Source organism: Populus alba, chromosome 13 (assembly GCF_005239225.2).
Source record: "Populus alba chromosome 13, ASM523922v2, whole genome shotgun sequence".
In the NCBI taxonomy this organism is placed as follows: domain Eukaryota; kingdom Viridiplantae; phylum Streptophyta; class Magnoliopsida; order Malpighiales; family Salicaceae; genus Populus; species Populus alba.
In genome coordinates, this window is record NC_133296.1 from 4,255,634 (window position 1) to 4,281,263 (window position 25,630).

The 25,630-nt window shown below is 31.8% G+C and overlaps 1 protein-coding gene across 2 annotated transcripts; it reads right to left on the reverse strand.

Moving 5' to 3' along the window:
- Positions 1 to 11,078: 11,078 nt before the first annotated feature.
- On the reverse strand, positions 11,079 to 24,476 carry LOC118036463 (bifunctional TH2 protein, mitochondrial). 2 transcript variants are annotated; one of them, XM_035042163.2, is made up of 6 exons: positions 23,772 to 24,476; positions 22,432 to 22,540; positions 14,499 to 14,789; positions 13,932 to 14,346; positions 13,529 to 13,792; positions 11,079 to 11,811 (listed from the first exon to the last, which is right to left on the reverse strand). In XM_035042163.2, the coding sequence occupies exons 1-6, from the start codon at positions 24,014 to 24,016 to the stop codon at positions 11,402 to 11,404; spliced, it is 1,734 nt and encodes a 577-aa protein (XP_034898054.1). In that variant the 5' UTR covers positions 24,017 to 24,476; the 3' UTR covers positions 11,079 to 11,401. The 2 variants fall into 2 exon arrangements, with proteins under 2 accessions (XP_034898054.1, XP_034898055.1); XM_035042164.2 differs by lacking the exon at positions 23,772 to 24,476 and adding an exon at positions 23,250 to 23,745.
- Between the last annotated feature and the right edge of the window lie 1,154 nt (positions 24,477 to 25,630).

Genomic DNA, 25,630 nt, shown 5'->3' on the forward strand with positions numbered 1-25,630 from the left:
AGTGAATGGAATATCTCATAAAGTAAATGAACCTATAGTAATACCATGGTGGGAATCTAGGTGAACCATCTAATTGTGGGGCCATGAAGGTAAAAGAAAAAAAAAAAAAAAAAAAAAAAAACCCAACCATCATTAATAAAGAAAGAAAAAAAAAATAGAAGTGATTATAGATCAATTTAGAACTCAACAATTAATGCCTAGTTTGAGAGTTAAAAGGTTTGGTTCTTCTAATTCCCACTTCTTAAGTTAGGATTTTGGAATAATATATATATATATATATATATATATATATATATATATATATTAAATTGACATGAGATGTATATTTTAATATCGTTCAAAAAAATAAAATTTGATTTTGATTAACATCTAAGTTGATCTAAAAATATATTTTTATTATGAATTAAAAAATAAAATTATAACTGAATTTGAGGCGGAATATTAGCCACCATTAACTTAATCAATTTTTGTCAAGTTTGGTGCTATTAATTAATGAAGTTAGATTAAGTGAGGCAAACAGAATTAATATACAAGTATAATTATAGATGAAATCTCTAGTAGATTCTAATATTAACTAGATATATTTGTCAAGGTTATACAGCAAGCCAAGTCAAATTTTTTTAACATAAAAAAATATTTAGGCAATGATAACTTAAGTCAACTCGGGTTAATTTAACTAACATGTGATCTAAGATATGAGATTGAAATACCACTGTGAAAAACAAAACGAAAAAAATCACAAAGCTTAAGGTCTAATAACTTATTGTCAAATAATAAAATTTTTAAAAAACTCGAGTCAATCTGAGTTTACTTTACTAAACCATAACATGTTATATGAGAATGAGATAAAAAAAAAATAATGCTTAAAAAAAGACTAGAAAATGGACCAAACTTAAATACATAAACATTGAAAGAAACTCGATTCTACTTAGATTAGCTTGACTAACCCGTGACTTGGATCATTAAAAAAAGAACTTGAAAAGCTTAAAGTCTTATAATCTAATGTCAAATGATGAAATTGAAAAAAAAAAAAACTAAAAAGGACTTGAAAAAAAGAGTTAAATAAGGTTAATTTTTAAAATTGATGACTCATATTATGAGATCGAGATGACCCCATAGAAAAAAAAAAAAACACAGCAAAATTTTCAATGCTAAAAAAGAAAAAAATAGCAATCAAAACAATGGATATTAAATCTAGTATAAAAAATAATGAAAGAAAATAATGAGGGATAAAATAAAAAAATAAAATAAATTAAGAAAAAAAAATAGCAATAAAAAAAATAAAGACCAAAATTGAATAAAAAAAATAAATGAAATAAAAATATTGAGGAAAACAATTAAAAAAAATCAAGAAAATGACTAAAAAAAACAACAATGAAAAGAATGAAAACCATAATTGATATAAAAATCAAATAAAACCAAATAGTAAGGGAAGCAATTGAAATAAAAACAATCAAAAAATAATCTAAAACAAATAAAGACCAATCAAAAGAATAATCATCAAAATTAAAAGACAAAATAATAGGTAGACAACAATGAATTCTGGATAACTTAGTGTGGATTTCGAGGAAATGAGAGAGAAAGGAAAGGGGCGTAAAAAAAATCTTACAATTGTCGAACCATCATGATTATCGCTACATGCGTCACTCCATGAGTTGCACCACCACTTTATGCATTGACAAACATGATAAATGAGTGTATTTGGCTATCGAACGTTACCATAAACACCCCTAAACGGCACATATAGTGTCCACTTGTTGGCATATGCATAACACATGCCACCAATATTTTTTTTAATTAATATTTTATTTATTAAAAGACTAATTGGCTCCTAATATAAATAGATTATAATGAAATAACCATGATGAAAAGACTAAAAATACCTCCAAACACCTTTTGTAAGTTTTTTATTTTAAGAAACTAAAGTAATTTTACTAATTTTTTTTAAAATAAACCTCACTTAACCTGTGCCAAAATAAAAATAAAAAACTTGGTAGATGATTAAAACTCCGATCAGTTTTATAATGACAAATAAATTACATTATAAAGACCATGAGTTTAGCCCTACACTAAAACAATGACGGGCTTTAGTGTATTTTGTATTTTTTTTTAATTTAATTTAATTTTAATATTGATTTAATTTCAACGTGAATATATACACGTGTTGGTTTTGATGTTGAAAATTAAGGCATCGAGCTGTAACCATACGATAAACAGTAGCCTTTGATTGGGTTTAAACTTTTTTATAACGATCTGACCGGATTTCTTAAAAATCAAGTTCAGGTCAACCATAATTTAATTTCTAAAAAAAAAAAATCAAATTTCAACATCATTTCAAAATTTTATGTCCCATTGAAAATATTATTGATGTTTCAAAGAGCCTGTATGTTTATTTATTTACTTTTTTCATAATCAAATCAATAAAGTTATAGAACAAAAAAGGAGTCAAAAATTTAAAAAAAGAAAGAAAGAAAGAAAGAGGAGTTTATTTGTTTGTTTTTGTATTTCAAAAATGTTTTTTAAAAAAATTAATTTTTTTTTATTTTTTTATTTGTTTCAAATTAATTTTTTTTATGTTTTTAAATTATTTTGATGTGCTGATTTTAAAAATAAAAAATAATTTTAAGATATTTTCAGGTAAAATTTTTTTTTTTAAAAAAAAAACACAATCGCAACCACAATTTTAAACAAGAATTAATATTTGTTTTCAGCTTTTGTTGTTGGTTTTATTAGTGGTTGTGATTTTTTTTTATTTGTTTTTTGTTTTGGTAGAATATTGGATATCGATGTTTTAATTTAACGTAATTTTTTTTTATTACAAAGATTATAAAACCAAAACAGTTTATATCATGGGTATTGATTTGGATTTGAAGGTGAGGTTTGGCCTTCGGAGTTTTTTACTTCTTAACCTTAAAAAACCAACTTTAGTTAGAGTGTTGTCGGCTAGATTGTGAGGCCTCGACACTCGACAGGTCCTGCATCTAAAATGTCAAATCTAGCTTTTGATGCTAATTGAAATGCAGTACTGAACTCGACTTATTTACAAGTGGCTGGCACATTGAATCAAGAGTTTCTTTTTTCAGCACGTTAAGAAAATAATAAAGTAATATAGGCAAAAATATAATTAGAAAATTAAGATATTTTCACGGTTCATAGATAATACTAGACACTTGACCCGTGCGATGCCGCAAGTTATTTTTTTACATAAAAAATATTACAAAAAATAATAATTTAAAAATATTGGGTTTTTCTGTAAAGTTATACCCAAGAATCTTAGGTTTGGCTATAACGACTGACCTAAAAATAATATTTATAATATTAATAATAAAATTAAACTTGCATGATCCAAGTCTAAGTGAGTCTGACTGCAACACCGGAACCCAAGAATATTGGATGTCGGTCTGGCTATAAGATCGTGTCATAAAAGTGTGATAATTAAATAGATTAATTAAAAAAAATAAAGAAAAAAAATCAACAGGAAAGAAAAAACCAATGAAGAAAAAGAAAAAAATTGAATTACTTGGGTTAACCCTTTAAACCAGGTTATCCCGTAAAACCTGAGATTCGCGTCATGAAAGTTTGATAACTAAATAGAAAAAAAAATAACGGGTTTACCCATAATTAACCGGGTTAACTAATTAAACCAAGTTAACCCGTCAAGCCTAAGATACGTGTCATAAAAGTATGGAAATCTGATAATTAAATAGAAAGAAAATTAATTTTAACAAACTAAATTAAATGAAAAAAAAATAACATGCCAATCAGGTTAACCCATCAAACATTAACAAACTAAATTAAATAAAAAAAATTCATTAAAAAAAATTAGAAAGCAAAAAAAAAGAAAAAAACAGTTATATAATATAATATCATATAATACAATATAATTATAATTATAATTATAATGAAAAAACATGGGGAAAATTTAAAGAAATGAAAAAAAAAAAACATGGGGAAAGCTAAAGCTAAATTCAACCAACTCAATATTGAAAAAATAAATTCGACAAAGATAATTTAAAAAAACAACATGTGGGGGAAACACTACAACCAAACAAAAAACCATGTAAGGGAAACACTATAGTAATCCATAGTTTTTTTTTTTTTTTTAAAAAAAAGATACAAAGCTAAGTTCTCAACCAACTCACTATATAAAAAAAAAACCAACAAAGGCTATTTAAAAAAAAAAAAAAGTCAATTTTGGGTAAAAGAAATGAAAAAAAACAACATGTAAAAAAAAGGAAACAAAAGCAAAAAAAAAAAAAACCAATACGTGGGGAAAGCTATAGTGTTTTAAAGAAAAAAAATATTATTTAAAAAAAAAAAGAAGTCGATTTTGGGTAAAACAAATGAAAAAAAAAACATGTAAAAAAAAGGAAACAAAAGCGGAAAAAAAAACATGTGGGGAAAGCTATAGTGTTTTAAAGAAAAAAATAAAAAAACCAAATTTTCAACCAGCTCAATAGTAAAAAAAAAAAAATCAACAAAAATAATTTGGGAAAAAAAAGGAAATATGTAAAAAATGACAATTTTGAAAAAAAAAAAGAAAAACAAATAAAAAAATAAAAAAACATGTGGGGAAAGCTAGAGCTAGATTATCAGCTAGTTCAATATTGAAAAGAATAAATTTGATAAAGATAATTTTAAAAAAAAAAACGTGTGGGGAAATACTATAGCAATCCATATTGTTTTTTTTAAAAAAAAAAACTACAAAGTTAAATTTTCAACCAACTTAATATAGAAAAGAATAAAATCTACAAAGATCATTTTGAAAAAAAAAAAAAAGATAAAGAAATCATAAAAAGAATAAAGAAAACAATGTATGAGAATATTATAGCAATCCACAATGTTTTTTTAAAAAAAAAACCTACATAGTTAAAATTTCAACCAGCTTAATATTAAAAAAAAAAATTAGTAAGGATAATTTTGAAACAAAAATTTAAAAAAAAAAAAAAGAAACAAAAAAAGAAGAAGAAATCAATTTTGGGTAAAAAAAAAAAAAAAAAAAACATGTAAAAAAAAAAACCTGCTGAGAAAAAAAAAACCCTGCTGCGTAAAAAAAAAAAAGAAGTTATAGTGGCTGCTATAGTGAAAACACAACGCGTCTTAGAGTTCTTTAATATGCGACTTATATTTTACACTGATATATGCAACATTCAAGTAACAAATCACATCTATGATTTCATTTGAATTTTAAGATTCAAAATCTTTTTTTTTCAAAAGCCACCGCTCCTCCTCTCTTTCCTCGCCTCAAAAAACACTTCTAGCAATACTAAAACACTCATCTCTCTCTCTAGCTCTACCTACAGCAACCTCTCTCTTTCTCTCTCTACCAATGACAGGTTCTTATTTTTTCAGCCAAAATAACTGTTATCTGTCAGTCTCACCACCCACATTTCATATTTAAAGGTATATTGAACACTTCCTCCCAACTAGTGTTAATTTGATTTTATTGAATGTTAAGGTTTTGAATTAAGAATTAGATTAATTAGATATACTTTAAGTTGTTAATTAGATATAATATGTTATTTTGTTAAATAATCAATTCTTTTAGGTTGTTGTTGATTGTTAATTAATAAAATTATATGTTTGAAATGTTAGTGTTGATTTAGGTTAAATTATGAATTATGTTAATTACCTATATTTTTAGTTTGTGATTGGTTATTTTTTTAAATAATCAATGTTTTTTGTTGTTGTTGTTGTTGTTGATTGTGAATTAACAAAATTATATAATGGAAGAGTTAATATTGATTTAGGTTAAATTATGAATTATACCGAATTGCATATAAAATAATAATACTAGCTATGAAATACATGAATTTGATTGATAATTTTGTTATAATAGCAAAATTTGATGAATATAAGTGTTCGCTTATTAATTTAGGTTTTTTTTTATATAATTGATGCACTTTAATTAACCAAAAGATTTTAATAAATTAGAATCGTGTTGTGTTGTTTGATAAAATATCTAATAATTTAAGGATGTTATGCTTTTATTATGGTATCATTGTCAATACCGACAATGGTATCACTTATAATGAAGGAAGCTATAAATTCTTAATTGTTACGTCAAACATGTCCTTTAACGAATTATTAAGAATATTATGTGATCAACATGTCCTTTAACGAATTATTAAGAATATTATGTGATCAACTTGCTTGTAATGATATTGGTCCTTCTCATATCTATATGGATATTACGGACCCATCCTTAAGTTAGACAAGTTGTGGTGATGCTCTAGACCCGTCCTCAAGTTGGATGAGTTGTAGTTATACTCTAGACAATAATTAGATATAGTTACATGTTATTATATGTTATGAGAATTATGAATAGTTGTATAATTAATTTTATTTTTAGTAAAATATTGTGTTGTGTTAATCGTCAATCTAATTTTTTTATTTATGATTAAATATGTTATGTGTAGTTTATATGAATTGTGTTTTGATGCTGAATACTAGTTATTTAAATTGTACGAATTGTTGTTTGTTTTTTTTTTTTTCTTTCAAGGAATTGATAGCAGAATAGATTGTCTCATGATGAGTCTTCTTATAAGAATCACAAATATCATCGGTGACACTCTCAATTGTGTTAAATCCCTAAATATTTTTCTGCTTGTGTTACTTTACAAAATATTTTTTTTAATTATGTTAACTTACCAAAACACTCTTAAATCAAGATAATATAATTAGTTTTTTCATATATTAATTATTGTTATTAAACTCGATCTAGTCTCAATTATTATTCAAAGCTCGGATGACTCGCATCTTAATCTAGACCTGGAGTTAAAAAAAAAAAAATCAACTTTAGTTAAATGTATAAGTCAACTTTAGGCATAAAAAAGGGTCCCTTCACAAACTATAATGACATTAAAATACATAAGTCAATTAGTAACTTAGATTATAAATTAAGAAACCCACATGAATCCTTAGCAAGATAATAAAAATAAATAAACCTTTTTTTTCATTAACCTGGAATCCATATTTGTCAAATTATAATGACATTAAAAAACATAATTTTATTTACAAAACTGTCACTAATTAGAAGTGGGTACTGACTAAGTTACATCTAGTCGAGAAGTCAGCAATGAATTCATTGGATGGCATAGATTATAATTAAGATTTAACTAATAAATTAAGAGGGAATTAGCTTTGCATAATTCAGGTCTGATTCCAAGTGGAAATCCAACCAAGTTTTGATGCATACATTCATGAGTGGTTGATGTGGGCATTAACTCTGTGTTCCATATCTCAAAAGCATGGAAAATTGGGAGAGAAATGTGCTCTAAGAAGGATTTTGGTAATCATTAAGAAAATAATCAAATGATCTTATGTGTTGCCTGTTGTGGTAAAAAATAAAATAATAATAGAGAAAAATTTATTAAATATAAAATGAGGTATTGATAAATTGCACAAAGTACACTCTTTTCAATTATTAATTTCTTTTATTGGTATGATCTCTTTGTTTATTATGGTGTTTTGATTGATATCCTTCCTCTTGAATCAGTCCATTTTAATAATCAAATATTACTTGTAAGTCATGTGTTTTAATTTCCTTAAAAAAAGAAAAGGTCATAATTAAGAACTTCAAATAATATATATATATATATATATATATATGTATGTATGTATATTATCATTTTCAATGATTTTTGAACATTTTATTGGGAATTAAATGCACAGTTAAATGTTATTCAAAAGATTGATATGTTTAATTTTGCATGGATTTTCCCTACTAAGTCCTGTTTGGAATTGCATTTTAAATATGGTTGGATAAAATTATTATTTTAAAAAATTTTGAATCATTTTAATATATTGATACAAAAATAATTTTTTAAAAAATATATATTATTTTTTATATATTTTTCAAATAAAAAATATTTTTAAAAAAAAAACTATACCATCCTCCCCATAACACACCACAAAACCTGATAGAATTTGTGCGAACACGCAAATGCCTATCAAATGCATGCATGTATACTTCTATTTTGTTTGTAGCCATTGTAGCTGCGTATGAATTCTTCATGCGCAACCATTTCCTCTGAAGAATCCAAATTTGCTTCGAAACTAAGGTAAGTTACATGACCTTAATTTGTGATTGCTTCTAGCTATCATGATGCACTCAAATTATACGAGTCAATTGAAATAATTTTGGTTCATAAATTCAGTTATGGGTTATAATTGTTATGGTGAAGGGAGAGAATCTGGATTATATATTTTGTGTGTTTTTTTCTGGATTTTTTTTAACATATAGTTGATTAAATCTGAATTTCCTTTATATTTTTTTCTCATTTCTAATTTTCATATGTAATTGATGTGGAGATTTGTGTCACACAATATTTATAGTCCGTTTAGGAGTGCGGTTGCGGTTGCGGTTGCTTTTCAAAGTACTTTTCATGCCGAAATATATTAAAATAATATTATTTATTTTAAAAAAATTATTTTTAAAATAGACACCAAAACAATATAAAACACACAAAAACAATTAGTTTTTAGCAAAACAAAATTGAATTTTTGAGGATGGCATGTAATTACACATGAAGACAAAAACCTTAACTTGAATAAAAAAATATATGAAAAAATAAAAAACATAACCCAAAGAAGTTCAATATGTGAAAGAGATATTTAAATATACTTTTTCGGATTTGAAACTCCTATTAAGAATAATGTGTAAATCATGCATACTTTAACACGTTGAGGAAGCTCATTGATCAGAGGAATCTTAATTAAACACCAACCCCACTTAGAAGAAAGATTTATTAATGCTAATAATGATCTGAACTAGACTAAACTACAGTAATTAACACATTATTGTATCTATAATGGATAGTGACAGAGATAAGATCCTAAGAGCCCGTTTGGTGCGCGCGCATGTGCTTGTATGTATATTTGGTAATAGTTTATTTTTTAAAGAATTTTTTATTTGTAAATATATTAAAATTATATTTTTTATTATTATTTTTAAAATTTATTTTTAATATCAGCACATTAAAACAATTTAAAAATATATAAAAAAATTAATTTAAAGTAAAAAAATCTTATTTTTTAAAAAAAATATTCTAAAACACAAAAACAATCATGATATATTCTCATACACGCAAACATACAATATCACGAATACAGATGTGTCCCGGCCCCATCCACCAAACAAAAATTTATATATTTTACTAAGAACTAACCTCTCATTAAATTATTTTTTCAAGCTTCTTGTTGAACCTAACCTTCTATTGTATACAACTAAGACTGCATTTGAAAAGACAGGTCAACTCGTTCGTATTTTCAACAAATTCAAATTTGTTTTATAAAAAATTGATTTTTTTATATTTTAAATTCTTTTGATGCACTGATTTTTAAAAATAATTTTAAAAAAATAATAAAAAAAAAAACATTACTTTGATACATTTCAGTACGAAAAACACTTTAAAAAATAACCACAACTAAGATGAAATTACTTTTTTGATACATTTTTAAGATGAAATTTTTTTATATTTTCAAAATTATTTTGATGTGCTGATATCAAAAAAATAAAATATTTTTATTTTAATGCATTTTAAAACGAAAAACACTTTTAATTACTACTACTATCACAATTTTAAACAGACTATCAACCTAGCTTGTTAATTTTAATTTTTTTTAAGGAATTAATTTTAAATTTTAGAAATAAATTTTAATCCTTCATCTAGACAATTTGGTGTTAATATTTTTTTTTTAAAAAAAATAATAATAAAGAAGAGATTTAAAGGTTACTAGTGTTTGTAGAGACAAAGAAGAGGATACTTTTTGGTGAAATCTATATCTCTGAGTGGTTGTCAAATTTACTCTCTTTCTCTTAATTTTTGATGAAGCACATCTCTGAGTACGATGTATTTATTTATATATTAAAAAGGAAAAAATTTGTGAGTAGATTTTTATTTCATATCACCTTTGTCTCTCTTTTTTTAATATTTATTTGCTTGCTATTAATATTTTACTTTAGTAAGATTCTCTAATAAAGTCCTCCACTCTCTCTTTTAATATATGATGATGACGGATGATGATGTGGTGTTTGCATTAACTCTTCCATGGCAACTCTTGGTGATTCAGAATGAGATTCAATTTTATATTTCTTTATTTCAATGTGTATTGGAAATTGGAATAATTTGTAATGGATCATGTATCTTTAGAGTTCTTCCAGCTTGGTACAAACTATAAGTTATGGATTCGGGGAGTCAGATTAAATAAAAATGATATTATTTTAGTTTATTTTAGAAAAATCAAAATAATATAATCTTGTATTGCAAAAACATTTAAAAGTCAAAACACATTTCAAATAGCTTAAAGGTTGATCAACTAAATTATTAGGGTTAAATAATTTATATATAAAAAAAAAAAACCAAAAATAATAATGTTTTGCAAAAGCATTTAGAAATTAAAACAGATTTTACCAAACTAAATCAAATCATGCTAACTCAAGATTATATTTTCTTTGACACTAACCCGGGCCTATTAAACAGGCCAGCCGGATCAGGTTACCCTACCAAACTAGATTTAATAATTATCCCTTTAAGCACTAGATTTAATAATCATCTCATTAAACAGGTCAGCCAGATCAAGTCACCTTACTGAACCGGATTTAATAGTTGTGTTCATCACACATGGAAGAAATACCGACTCAAGAACCAAGTGCTTGATTAGTTATTGTCTTGTGGTTTTCACGGGTTAAGCACTAGATGGTCACTTGGACAGGCATTGAATCAACGCCATTAACCACCACCACCACCACGACAACATGTGATTGAATGATTGCAAGATTAATGGTGTACCTGTTTGAGGAAAGCAACGTGAAATAACAGCCAAGCAACATGTCTTAGGAGTTCTTGCACTCATTGTAATTTGGCAGGCCAAGAGAACAGAATCAATAAAAAGAGAGGCATGCATATAAAATGCCTCATCATTGAATAGAGGGGTAAACCAAATTGGTCTTTTAAAAGTCGAAAGAGAGGAGCTGCGAGGATATCTTCTCGGAAATGGCACCCTTGCCAAATACAGAACAATGATGATCTATGAAAAGCAAAAGATACCAGCAATGTATAGACTTAGGTACCATATGAACAAGCTGGAAAAAATAATCACATGAAACTTTGGTATAGAACCAGTACCAACTACAATGGGCGGCGAAAGAATTGGTGAGGTTGGCAACAAAAGTACAGGAGATTCTAAACACCAAGTTCACAGCATTATCCACCCAAAAGAATCCATTGCATTTCTGAACGGGAGACCCTGTTGAGAAACCAAAAAAAAAAACAAACAGCAGCAGATCTGTGGCCCCTAATAAAATTGGCCATCATCTTGTATTGGTGTTCCATTATGTAACAAATATTTCCTTGATTTGCCCTAACTAACACGCAGGAGTGTGCGAACAAAAATGATTCTACCACCCCAAAATGAAGGCATGTATTTCAGCCCAACCAGAGACTGTATACAGTATGCCCGATAGCCCTTTCCATTTAGGAGAGCTTTCTCCGCCACATTCTTTCTGTTTTCTCACCAAGCCAGGGAACAATGGTACAAAAGAAACACCAAATTGACTTCCCACTTTCCTTAAACTTGCACTTGATCCAACTACAATACCAATATCTGCTTTAAGTAGACAAAGCAAGTCACCAACTGAATCTCCAATGTAAACAGTCAAGTTCTTTCTGTCATTGCTGTAATTCTTTAAAATATCATTGAAAGCTTGAGCTTTGTCCAAGGGAGATTCCACCTTCTTAACAATCTCCCCTGTGGAGATTGATTCATCAAAAATTAACTCGTTCGCATGCACATTCACATCCAAACCCCCTGTACAACAGCAAAGCAAACTATAACTGTGTATGGGGCAAATTATCCATTAGTCTTAAAGAGAAACAGGGAAAAATACTACACTTTATCTAAAAAGAGAAATGAAAAGAAAAGGTGCAGAGAGAGGGAGGGAGGGAGGGAATAAGAGTTTCAACACCCAAAATGCATTAGTAATGAATTTTGGAATCAATCACCACATCCAAAAACCCAATATTGTAATGAAAAATAAAAAATTGCAGCCTTTGACCCTAAGAAAACATTTTTCCAGTTCAAGGAATACAAGGGACTATGAGATCAGAAGATAAGAACACAAAACCAGTATGGCAACAGATCCTGTGAGGCAGCTTCAGTAGTAGTTAATAGCAAATCATGATTAGTCTTGCATCAGTCTGTGTGTATGCATGCATAACTGTCATGAGTGTCATGTAAATGTGTGACCAGGTAAATACGGAGGCTCACCCCACATCTTTTTATCCAGAAAGAGATCTTGTGGGAAAATCATGGCTATGCATGTCAGAGCCATGCTAAGCCTCAGAAAGGCATGTTGTAATTGTGCTAAGCCTTGGCAACTTGGGGTATGGCATGGCTTGGCCACAGGTTTGCCCCCAAAATAATATTTATGAACTCCCAGATAGGTGTATGGCACAAGAGATCAAGTTAGAAGCAATGGTTTATCTATTGTAATCAAGGTTTTCTGAAAGACAATTCTCCTAGATGATAGTAACTTTTCCATCAACTTAACGGAGAGTTTATGCTAACCAAGTGTAACAATACCCAGTAATCTTTCACACATGTTGTGTTGCAAGCCTTTATCTAAAGCATATTTAAAAGAGGATGTTTCTAGGTAAAATCATCACTAATACACAAGGATTGACTTCTGTATCCGGCTATTATAGTTTGATTAGTGCCATCAAATTCTTTGTTCCAATTAAACAATTTTGTGCACATATTTTAGATGCATATTTGATCTAATTGCTACACAAATTTTTTTTCACAGTAACATAATTTCAATGCATAAAATCTTAAATGAAGAAGATAAACCATTGTAGTAAAGGATTGTTACAAAGGCTGTCTCTCCAGTTCTACATGGTTACCTAAGAATGAAGTTCATTGCAATACACCATTCTGGAGCAGATCTCTCCCAGTAAAAATACATCCTTAAAAAGTTGGATTTGCAAAATAGGAAACCAAGAAACAAAATCCAGCACAACAACCCATTTTAAAGGAAGATACTTGACTAATTTTGCACAGAGGAAATGTAGACTATGCAACTAAGGATTAAGCTATCCTGTATCACATGCTACTTTGACATCTAAAGTTAGGCGTCATCGATGGAGGGTAAAATATGGTAGGGGAAGATACTTGACCAATTTTGCACAGAGGAAATGTAGACTATGCAACTAAGGATTAAGCTATCCTGTATCACATACTACTTTGACATCTAAAGTTAGGCGTCATCGATGGAGGGTAAAATATGGTAGGACAATAAGAATGTAAAGTGATTAAGAGGTCATTGTTCAAGTAGGTAATGTGAAAAGTAGAAAACTAGATACTCTAATGGAGAATATATACAATATGCATGTGTGTGTGCATATTCGATGCTACAGTGCACTGTATCAGTTTGAATTTTCAGAGCAGCCACTTCATTGAAAAAAATACTGAAGGGTGGAACACCTCCAAATTCTTTACTCAAGGTTCTGACCTGGGCGGAACATACCTGAAGAAAAAGCTGATCTGATGAGATCACCACACCAGCAGTATGAGAGCACATGGACATTAGTGTTCAAATTTTTATTATTCACAATTTTCTGAAAGAAACTAGTGCAGCCATCCTGAAGAATCAAACGTTCACCAGCTCGTTTTACATCTTCAAGATTCAAACCCTTAAGAACTTCAGACTCAATCACTCTAGAATTTACCCTTCTCTCAAAGTCTAAAAGTTGTTCAAGAGCTTTACAAAGAGCTTCATAGTTGAACTCCACTGCAAAAACACAGAAAGTCAAAACCAACCTGAGGATTTAATAATATACTAAGATCTTCAGCAACAGACCATTTCCCATCCCCAAAAAGTTGACAGATTCCAACTTCTATCTTGCAAGAATTTTCATAAAGAATTATACCTCTTTTAGATGGCATAATGCTTTCAATACATTGCTCGTACTCTTCAGTGTACTGTCCAGAAAGAAGATCCCATGTGTTTTTCAGATCAGCTGATGACATCCGAGCAATTTGAGCCTCACTTTGAACCACATCAGATTTTGGTGCTGTTACTATTGCAATCTCTGCCAAAATGGCAGAAGAGTCAACGACAGTGCATGTCAAATCAAAATCAGAAAATATGACAAGCCGATCTTCTGCAGGGTTATGCCCTTTTGTAAGGGGAGCTACAGTTGGCTGAGCAAGTGGCTGCGCAAGGAAGAAATCTATTTCAAGTTTCATGGCTTGGTGATAAAGCTTTTCAATGATGTCAAGCTCCTCGCTTGTCAAGGAGACACTAAGTTTATCCAGCAAGTCTTCAGTTTGCAGAGCTGATGCCTAGATTTCAAAGAGTACAATAATTGAGATGTTGGGGGTAAAGTAGGCCATTTATGTAATACAGTTTCCTCTCAGACTGCAGTCAATAAAATGTAATCAGGTGGACCATTAAAAACACAAAGAAAAATACCACTGGCAAAACTGTAAATTACCTGAAAACTCTCAGATGAATAACTGTCAATCCACTTCTTGTAAGGGTGCCTGTCATCCTCTGGATCTAGAAGTGCCTGGAGCTCCTTGCCAAGAAATGAATACAGCCGCATGCAAGGTGTCATGGCAGCAAGAGTATAGGCTGCAACTTTTGTTCTTTCGAATGGAGTTGCAAGTTTACCAGGACCTTTCACTCCTTCAACCTTCCCAGAGGCTGTAGCCAACAAGAAATCTGTGTATTTAACAGTTGCAGAATTGACAGTCCTCTCTTTACCTGGGTCTGTACCCCATTCCTGGATAATTCAAACATTCAGAGCACTGAAAGAACTATTTCATGTAAGACACAGAAATCAACATGCTTACAGGATTATAAATTAAATATTAGATAGCTGTGTAAAGCTGATTTATAATTACAGAGTTTTACATTAAAACAAATTTTACAGCTGATCTATGATAGTAGCTCTGAAGAGTTAAGAGGATGAATCTTCAAGACACAAGAAGTGGTGACTAAGATAAGGTGTCAACACTTTAGTTTGCTGCAAAAGTTGCACAGTAACCTCTTTATTTCTCCTTCCTATATCTAATATAATTATACGAAGTCAAATAATATGATTTTAGTCGCATTAGTATGACAAATGGACATCACAAGGGTTAAAGCAGAACAGTGTTCCTTAAGATTCCAGTGTTGAAGAATTTTTCTCCTTCGTGAACCTGCTGATGGAAATGAGCTTCCTGGAAGGAGCAAGCAAAAGTAAAGCTACAAAATGCATGCTGACAGAACCACATTACAGCAAGATAGATTCAACAACAATTCTTATAGTCACTTAAATTTCTTGGCTACAAATCACAAGTCCACAACCAATGAATCAACTACATATTTCTCATTAAAAAACATTTTGCCAGACTAGAGAATCTATAGCTAAACTGTAAGATCTCATGACAATTAATGGTGTGGAATGAAACATTATGGCACAACGCAACTTTATACTCTAGTGATAGATAAGAAAGGGGTAAAACATTTCGAATTAGGTTTATTTATTGATCTCCCAAAAAATACATTTTCTTGACAAGGTTAGAAAACCATTTAAGCAACATTTTCACTGAGTTTGATAATCAGGAATAATTATAAAATAGCATATGCATATCCAAGTGAATACTTTGTGGAGAAACCCATTTTAAACTGTGCATTGCCTAGCTTGATTATGCAACATTTCATAGCAGCATAATGATTTTATCAGTGTAGCATTTTTAGAAATACCATTCATGATAACAGTCATTGACACTTTATATATGCCACCAACAATAAGCTTTTGATCTAAACATAGCACAAGGTAAGCAACCATTGTGCACATTTCAATCTAGCTTGTTGAATGTTCCCAGGTTTATTTTTCATTCCCTTTATATTTCAACAGTAATGTCAACATCCTAGGTTATTAAAGTTGGGATTTTAACTAGGATCGTTGTAGTGTTCAGAAATTGTATTGTAAGATCGGAACCTATAAAGTCTTTCGATTTAACAAACCATAAGTAGTCTCAAATAAACATAAAAAACATATAAAAAACATTTTTAAATAATAATTACAAAACACATTCTTTTAGGTGAAATCCAACTGATAATAGAGTGAAAAGCACATGGATAAGGAAAAAGAAATCATTGTTTTAGGATAATCAAGCTTATGTGAATAGAATTAGGGAGTAATAAATCATGTAATTAATTAACATGTGAAAGTCTTTAAGAACTCGTATATAAATCATTCATAGTGATACTAAGTTTTGTCAATAGAAAGACTTAAGTCAAAGCATACAGCTATTACAGCTGTATGCTTGAATAGGAAATAGGAAAGCATACAGAGCATACAACTATTACAGCTGTATGCTTGAATAGGAAATAGGAAAGCATACAGCTGTTACAGCTGTATGCTGGAATAAGAATATAAATGATTGATAGGAAAGAGGAAACTTATTTAAATTCCTAGATTCCCTTTTTTGTAATGGCCATGTACAACACAACTTTTCCTATATAATGAAAGCCTAGTCGAAAGGTGAAGGCAATTCAAACCATTCTGTTATGGTATCAGAGCTTGGTGTTTTCTCACAGAATTCTTAAGATTTTTTGTTCTTTCTTAGTCATAGCTATATGGAGAAGTCAGATAATGTTTGTGTCAGATTTACTGGCAAAAAATTATGCTGCCTGGACATTCCAGTTAGAGATTTTTCTCAAGGGAAAGGAGTTATGGGGCCATATAGATGGCAGTGACAAAGACATGGTTGCTGAAGGATCTGTGGTTGCTAAGGCAGCATGGGCTGCCAAAGATGCACAAATAATGTCCTGGATTCTCAGTTCTATGGAGCCACATCTGATCCTTTCTTTGCGTCCTTATAGATCTGCAAAGGCTATGTGGGATCATCTCACTCAAGTTTATAACCAAGACAACAATGCTAGGCGTTTTCAGCTTGAGTTGGCTATTGCCAACTATACCCAAGGAGATCTTTCTATTCAAGATTACTATTGTGGTTTTCTGGCTTTATGGAGTGATTATTCTGATCTTGTTACAGCCAAGGTTTCTGCAGAAGGTGTGCTGGCAGTGCAACAAGTCCATAAAATCAGCCAACGAGACCAATTTCTGATGAAATTGCGACCAGAATATGAACCCATTCGTGCCTCTCTAGTCAATCGTGATCCTGTTCCATCCTTGGATGCTTGCTTTGGAGAACTATTGCGTGAAGAGCAGCGTCTCCATACTCAAACCATTATGGAGCAAGCAAGAGTTGCCTCTGCCAGTGTCTCAGTTGCTTATGCTGCTTCTGCTTACAACAAGGGGAAGAGTCGCGATATGAGCAAGACACAATGCTATAGTTGTAAGAAGTATGGACATATTGCTCCCCATTGTCCTCATAAAATTTGCAACTACTGCAAGCAGCTGGGTCACATCATTAAGGAGTGTCCTATTCGTCCTCCTCCACGCCCCAACAAAGCTTATCACGCTGCTGTTACTGCTGCTGGTTCCTCTTTTTCACAGACTCAGCCTCCAGCAAATTTACTCACCCGAGAGATGGTGCAAGAAATGATTGTGAGTGCTTTCTCCACACTTGGCCTTCAAGGTACTGGTTCTTCAGCCCTTACTTGGATCTTAGACTCAGGTGCTTCCAATCATATGAAAAACTCTTTGCATGGGTTAAGTAATATCCGCAAATATTGTGATCCTCACATATTCAAACAGCCAATGGTAGTACTCTTCCCATCATAGCTGTTGGTGATGTACCTCCCTTTTTAAAGGATGTTTATGTCTCACCCAAGCTTGCTATAAACTTAGCTTCTGTAGGTCAACTTGTGGACAATAACTGTGATGTAAACTTCTCTAATCGTGGCTGTATTGTACAGGATCAGATGTCCGGACAGCTGATAGCGAAGGGGCCTAAGCACGGACGTTTATTTTCTCTCCCAACTTCCTATTCCACGCACTTTGCTTTCCTTCCTCTGTTTTAGCTTTCTTTTGTACTGCACCTAAAGTGTCCAATGAAGTTTGGCATAAACGTCTAGGTCATCCAAATCCTAGAATCCTCTCTCATTTGTTGAAATCTGGGTTAATAAGTAATAAAGAACATTCAGCTTCAACTGTGTTCCTTGATTGTGCTACTTGTAAACTTGGCAAAAGTAAAATTTTACCCTTTCCTTCTGCTGGCAGTAGAGCCACAAACCCTTTTGAGATAATTCATAGTGATGTCTGGGGGATTAGTCCTGTCATTTCTCATGCAAAATTACAGATATTTTTGTCACTTTTATTGATGACTACAGCCGCTATACATGGGTTTATTTCTTGCGGAACAAATCAGAAGTTTTCTCTATGTTCAAACTATTCTTGGCATTGGTTAACACTCAATTTTCTGCCACTGTTAAAGACACTTAGATCAGATTCGGGAGGGGAATATATGTCTCATGCTTTCCAATCATTCTTGCAATCTAATGGTATCGTTTCTCAACGATCATGTTCCTATACTCCTCAACAAAATGGAGTAGCAGAACGCAAGAATCGCCATCTTTTGGATATGGTTCGTACCTTGCTCATTGAATCTTTTGTTCCTCCAAAGTTTTGGGTAGAAGCACTCATTACAGCAACTTATCTAATCAATAGACTTCCTTCACAAGTCTTAGGTCTAGAGTCTCCATATTTTCGGCTTCATCATTGCCATCCTATATACAACAATCTTCACACCTTTGGGTGTGTATGCTTCATGCATCTTCCTCCACCTCATAGAAATAAACTTTATGCTCAGTCAATTAGGTGTGCTTTTCTTGGATATAGTATTACTCAAAAGGTTATCTATGTTTTGATCCACACACTAATCGCGTTCATGTTTCCAGAAATGTTATTTTCTTTGAAAATCAATGTTTCTTTCCTTTGTCTTCATCCTCAGCCACTTCTCTTGCCTCTTTACCCTCTTTTTGATGACTCTTCTCCTTTGCAAAGTGTTCCAGTTGACAGTTCCAGCCACATTTGGTGTGTACAAAAGAAGACTTCCTGTGCTGCCCCCTTCAGCTTCTGTCTTGTCATCTGCTCCTCCTTTACAGCCTTCTGTGGCTTCTGAGGTACCTGTTTTGGCTCCTTTACGCCGCTCCTCTAGAATATCTGTACCACCTGCTAAGTATGGATTTACCTCATCTGTGGTACATCATTCTACTGCTGCTCTCTCTGTCACTTTATCCTCTATTTCTATCCCTACTGGTTATTCACAGGCAGCTACAGAACCATGCTGCAGCAGGCTATGCAGGAAGAGTTAAATGCTCTAGAAGCTAATCAGACTTGGGATATTGTTGATTGTCCTTCTGGTGTGACTCCTCTTGGGTGTCGATGGGGTCTATTCTGTTAAAATCAAGGCTGATGGCAGCTTGGACAGATATAAAGCACGATTGGTGGCTCTTGGAAACCATCAAAAATATGGAGAACATTATGAGGAGACCTTTGCTCCAGTGGCTAAAATGGGTACTATTCGAACAATTCTGGCCATCGCAGCATCCCAACATTGGTGTTTGCACCAATTGGATGTGAAGAATGCCTTTCTTCATGGTGATCTCACTGAAGATATATATATGCGACCACCAGCTGGCTTATTTTCCACTCCTACCTCTGTTGTGTGTAAGTTACGCCGCTCCTTGTATGGTCTCAAACAGGCTCCTCGTGCTTGGTATGAGCGATTTACTTCTGTCCTTCTTCAATTTGATTTCCTCAAAAGTAAATATGATGCCTCTTTGTTTCTACGTAAGACTGCAAATGGAGTTGTGTTTTTATTGGTGTATGTTGATGATATAGTCATAACCGGTACTGATTTCGCTCTGATTGATCAACTCAAGCAGCATCTGCAGAAATCCTTTCACATGAAGGATCTAGGTCCTCTCACATATTTTCTTGGTCTAGAGATTCATGCTGGTTCCCATGGCATTTTTTTATCCCAACACAAGTATGCCATGGACTTGGTGCAGCTGCTGGTCTCCAGCATTTGCCACCCCTTGATACTCCAATGGAAATTAATCTCAAGCTACGCAAAGATGAGGGTGATTTATTTATCAGACCCAGCTGCATATCGTACACTCGTGGCAGCTTACTCTATCTTACACACACTAGCCTGATATTTCTTTTGCCGTACAGCAGGTTAGTCAGTTTATGGCTTCTCCAAGGCATCTCCATATGGCTGCTGTTCGCCGTATCATTCGTTATATTCATGGCACAATTCGACGTGGCCTTTGCTATCCTGCTGGTACTTCCCTTGATCTTATTGCTTATAGTGATGCTGATTATGCCGGGTGTTCCGACACTCGCCGTTCCATTACTGGTTGGTGTATGTTTCTTGGTCCTGCACTTATTTCCTGGAAGAGCAAGAAACAAGATCGTGTTTCCAAGTCTTCTACTGAGTCTGAATACCGGGCTATGTCCCAAGCTTGTTCCGAAATCATCTGGCTCCACGGGCTCCTTGCTGAGCTGGGTTTTCAGCAGCGCACTCCTACTCCTCTTTTTGCTGATAATACCAGTGCTATTCATCTTACCGCCAATCCTATCTTCCATGAGCGCACAAAGCATATTGAGGTGGATTGCCACTTCATTCGGGACGCATATGCGACAAAGACTATCTCACTTCCACATGTGTCCAGCACTCTTCAGGTGGCTGATGTTTTTACCAAGACTCTCACCCGCCAACGTCATCATTTTCTTGCTACCAAATTGCTGCTTATGGACCAGCCCGCATCAATTTGAGGGGGGATGTCAATAGAAAGACTTAAGTCAAAGCATACAGCTATTACAGCTGTATGCTTGAATAGGAAATAGGAAAGCATACAGAGCATACAACTATTACAGCTGTATGCTTGAATAGGAAATAGGAAAGCATACAGCTGTTACAGCTGTATGCTGGAATAAGAATATAAATGATTGATAGGAAAGAGGAAACTTATTTAAATTCCTAGATTCCCTTTTTTGTAATGGCCATGTACAACACAACTTTTCCTATATAATGAAAGCCTAGTCGAAAGGTGAAGGCAATTCAAACCATTCTGTTAAGTTTGTCAAGCACCGGAAATAATTGATACAATTTGAGCATGTAGATCAAAATATACTTTTGCATCAGCTTTTATAATCAAGAAAATAATTTCAGCATTCAACATTAGCAAGCCTTTCAATTAAGGATGGTTTAACCCGTCCATCCTAGAAAATAAAAGGGAATTGTTGAGGCATTAAAAAGTATTTAGAATATAATTAATTAATATCCTAGTAATTAATAACAAATATCAAATCCATAGTAAAGGTATCAAATCCCATAAATTAAATAACAATGAAGAAAGATTCCAACTTCTCCCAAAAAAAATTAAAAAAAAAAAAACACTAAAGTACCAAATACAAAAGCCTCCAAGATTGAAATCAAACACAAAATAAAACAAGAAAAACAAAAAGGAAACCTCGTTACAAGAAAGAAGCTCAATCATTTCAGCAGGCTTAAAATCCTACAAAAATCCCATAAGATCCCTATTTTATGATTTTGACAACTTAAATTCTGATTTCACTACAGTCATGCATAAACAATTTTTTCATGAGATTTAAATCATTGATGGTTGTTTGCATGGTAAAATTGTAGAATTTTACAATTTGAATGGGAGTTTCATATCAATATCAATCATAAAATTACTGTAAAAAATCCTCTCTGCAATTCCAATAGACTGCCGGACTAGTTTTAGACAGAAAATGATCAATTACCACAAACATTGAACAGAAGACCTCCAAGTCCATATTATCATAGTTCTTTTTTTTTTTCCTCTTTACCCATTTTGAGTTTGGGTTTAAAGTATGCTTAGAAAGTTTTGAACATATTTTCCACCTAAATCTGGTGTTTGAGGGGCTCTATCATCCAATAAACATGATAAAACCCGCTCATGTACAAAACATTATACCTAATAAGCATAGTCATTTATTATCCATTCATTCCACATCGTTTATGATGCTCAACAATCATGTGTATAAAGAAGGGAAAAAAACAATTAGTTCATGTATGAAAAGATTCATTTAAAATCAACTAAATCAAGTCTCATGTCAACTATTTTATAATGTGACATAAAATATCCAAATTAAAGTCAGGAATGTCAGAACTCAAGGAAAAAAATGAAACAGCCTCCCCAAGAAAGCTCTTTTAAGCAAGGTCGATCAAGGCAGCAAGCAAATGATCCTTACGTGTTCTCAGATATCAAAAGAAGGAAAAGATGCTTAAAGCATTTCACTAGGAGAAGCCCAGATGAAGAGAATTTGAAAAAAAAATGAAAAAATGAAAAAAAAAATAAAAATTGCTCAATCAAAGGTTAAAAAACACATTGTTAACCCTTTTTTTTTCTCAACCAAAATAAAATAACCAAACAGCAAGTAGAAAGGAAAAGTTCTTCTTATGTATTTATCTAACCTCAACGAATGAATTTTGCATCTTTAGCTCCTCTAAGACACCCTTCCTCAACTCAGAGGTTGCTAGCTTTGCTTCATCATCATCAGCACACTCTTCTGCCAATTCGAACCTAAATCCAATGATGACAAATAAAAAAAAAAGTCAAATGCCTAAAAAGTAACATAACTCTATTGGTGCAGTCAAAACTTGAAAGCGGAAAATAAAACAGTGTCCATAACTCAATTGTGTAACTCACCTCAGGTGATGTAACTAGTAATTCTTTTCTTTTCTTTTTCCAAACAATAACAATTTAAACCTCAAATTAGTAGCTGAGCACTGACACAAGAAAAGATGGAAGGACTTTTTATTTATATATTTTATGCTGCTCTTGTTTCCACAGAAAATTAATATAATTCACCAAGCATCGCAATAGTTCTAATTAACTTAGAAAAGTGCTGGAATTAGCAGCTCTGTTTCCAAATAAAGAAAACAAGTTTTACATGGGTGCTTTTTTCCCTCCACCGTTCTCAGCAACCAAATAGAGCTTAAGATTTAAATTAGGCTCTTCATATTATATGCCAAGATCATCACAAGTCATTTCCTTGGTAAGGGTTATAAGAAATTCTCCAACCTTGATTAAACCCCTTACTCCAATCATTTTATTTTGCCAAATTTTCTAATAAAAATGCTAAGAAAATTAACACACGCATCACGTAAAACAAAAACCGAAACATTCAAATATGATTCCAGAACCATATAAAAATCACATTCCACTTCATCGAAAAACCAGTTGCTTCATTTCCTTTCACAGATACATCTAAATTAGTACAAGCCACTACCTTTTTCATCCTTTCTACTACTCCATAACAAGGACATTCCAGGAATCCAAATCAAGCAAAAAAAGATAGCATTATCCCTGCATAATCAAACCAAAATTTCTCCTTTTTCCCGCACTTTCTCAGCTACCAAAAAATAGTTTAATTGCAGAAACAATAAAAAAGAAACCATATTACTAAATAAACAATCTCTCTTCTCCCTCCTAATGACCTAAACTTAACCATAAATCATCTTCTCTTCACTTCACTATTTTTAACCAACCAAGAAACACTATTTGATACTTCAACAAACTCTTTCATGGAGATCTCCAAAACTCACTAATCTCTTTCTCTTAGTTAGCTAAATACTTACTATAAATTATAAATCATTACCCCACTCTTCCACCAACCAACCAAGAACCCTCATAAGAGTGGGAATGAAAAAAAAATATATTTCAATCTCTATATCACAAAAATCAAAACCTCCAAAAAAAGACAACAATCAAAATAGCTTAACAACCAAGAAAAGGAGATAAGGGTACTCACGCATGAGCAAAAGATTTGAGAAAGTGAGAATCTTGAGAGAGATAATGCCTAAAGGAATCAATCTTGAGAGTGCCAGAAGCCAAAGAGATGATAAAGGGGGTGTACATAGAAAAAACAGATTCTCTCCTAAACTTGATCCAGAATTTACTAGCAAGACCCTCTTCAATGTGAATGCTACTGTTGTTGGTAGATGTTGTAGTGCAAGATGATGATGATGATGCTATCAATCTCGGAGGGATTGCCATTCTTGAAGGAAAGAAAGATCTCCGAGTTGGTAAGGTGAGCTTGGTTGAGTTGGATCGGAGCGAGTTGAGGAAATATAGCGATGAAGAGGTTTTGATTGGGTTTGGAGTAAACAAGACTAGGCAGGCGCATTAAAAAACAAATAGAGAGGGGGAGAGAGAGGGGGAGAGATGAAAGTTTTTGTGCGTGTCTGAGTTGGTAATATGGGTATGTTTTTGTGTGTTAAAACTTAAAAGGGACCCAAGGGGAAGGACTAGGTAGTTGTGTGGGTGTGTTTTATGATCTTGGGTGAATTTTTCTAATTTTGATAATGGATGGTGGACTTTGGTGGTGATGGTGGTGGCGATGGCGATGACGGGAGGGTGATAGCGATTGTGATGACGGTGATGATAATGGCAAAAGAGGGGCAAGCATGTTTGATTTGGTGTGCTAGTAGGTCATGGGGTGGTGGAAAATTTTGGTTGGATTTTTAGCACATTACAAGAAGTTAATGCCAAATTTAATGTGCCAGAGGGGAATATTAGTTTTCTAACTCATGATATGCAATGCACTCGATTTTTTTTTTTTTATCGTAAAATAATTGTAAAAATTTTAAGAAGTAAAAAAATTTAATGTATAATGTCCGAAATACTTTTAAAATACTTAATTGTTTACATATTAGACAAAAAAATTTTGTAAAAAATATTAAAATGTTCACATATTTAATTGATTCGAGTCAACAATAATTAACCTATGATATGGGATATAAGATAGTAATAAAATTATGGAATACATACTAAAACAAATTAGAAAATCTAATTATAATGAACCAAATATTGAATGCTGAAAGTAAATAAAAATATAAAATAAAAATAAATAAATAAATAAATAACTTTGGTAAACCTACATCAATGGCCGACACAACAACGCAGGCTAAGGAAACTCTTTTTGGAGGCAAGAAGAAAATTGTTAAGGTGATAGTAGGTTAATATTCCAAAATAACAGAAAAGAAATAAAAAATAAGTTCAGTTAATTTAATAGTATAAAAGAGACAACCCTAATTTAATAGTGTAAAAACAAAGAAAACACAAGTCAATCTCCTAAATTTGAGTTAATATTCTAAAATTTCAACTAGTAAAATCTCATACTCAGGCTTATTCAAGAAGGTCATTCATCAACCAATTTAATGTTAAAGGATGAAATTGCAAAGAAAAATATCACAACCCATGAAATCTCATACCCGGACTTAATCAAGAAGGTCAATCCTCAACTAATTTAATATTGAATGATAAATTTAAAATAAATTAATCTAAAAAACCTATCAAAGCATAAAATTAGCAATTAAAAAAATGAGAATCGAATCTGATAGGAAAAAAAAAAAGAGTTGAAGGATGATGAAATCGCAAAAAAAAAAATCATTTTTAGAAATAATCAAAAATAAAAAAAATAGCAATCAAAAGAATAAGGACCAAATCTAATAGATGAAAAAAATTAAAGAAAAATGAAATTGAAAATTATCTTCAAATTTAAATAATTTTTTCAAATTTAAAAATTACAACTAAGAGAAGAGGGACCAAATCTAAAGGGGAAACAATTTGAATGGCTGGTGTGATTTTTTCAAGGGAAAGCACGCAATT

Bases quoted from the DNA above. Each gene is read 5' to 3' on its own strand.
- LOC118036463 (XM_035042163.2), bottom strand. From the start codon at position 24,016: ATGGCAATCCCTCCGAGATTGATAGCATCATCATCATCATCTTGCACT. The intron at 14,790-22,431 runs GTTAGATAAATA...TGAATTATCCAG, and splicing joins TGCAAAATTCATTCGTTGAG to GAATGGGGTACAGACCCAGG. The intron at 11,812-13,528 runs GTATGTTCCGCC...GCTGTTGTACAG, and splicing joins CAGATCAGCTTTTTCTTCAG to GGGGTTTGGATGTGAATGTG.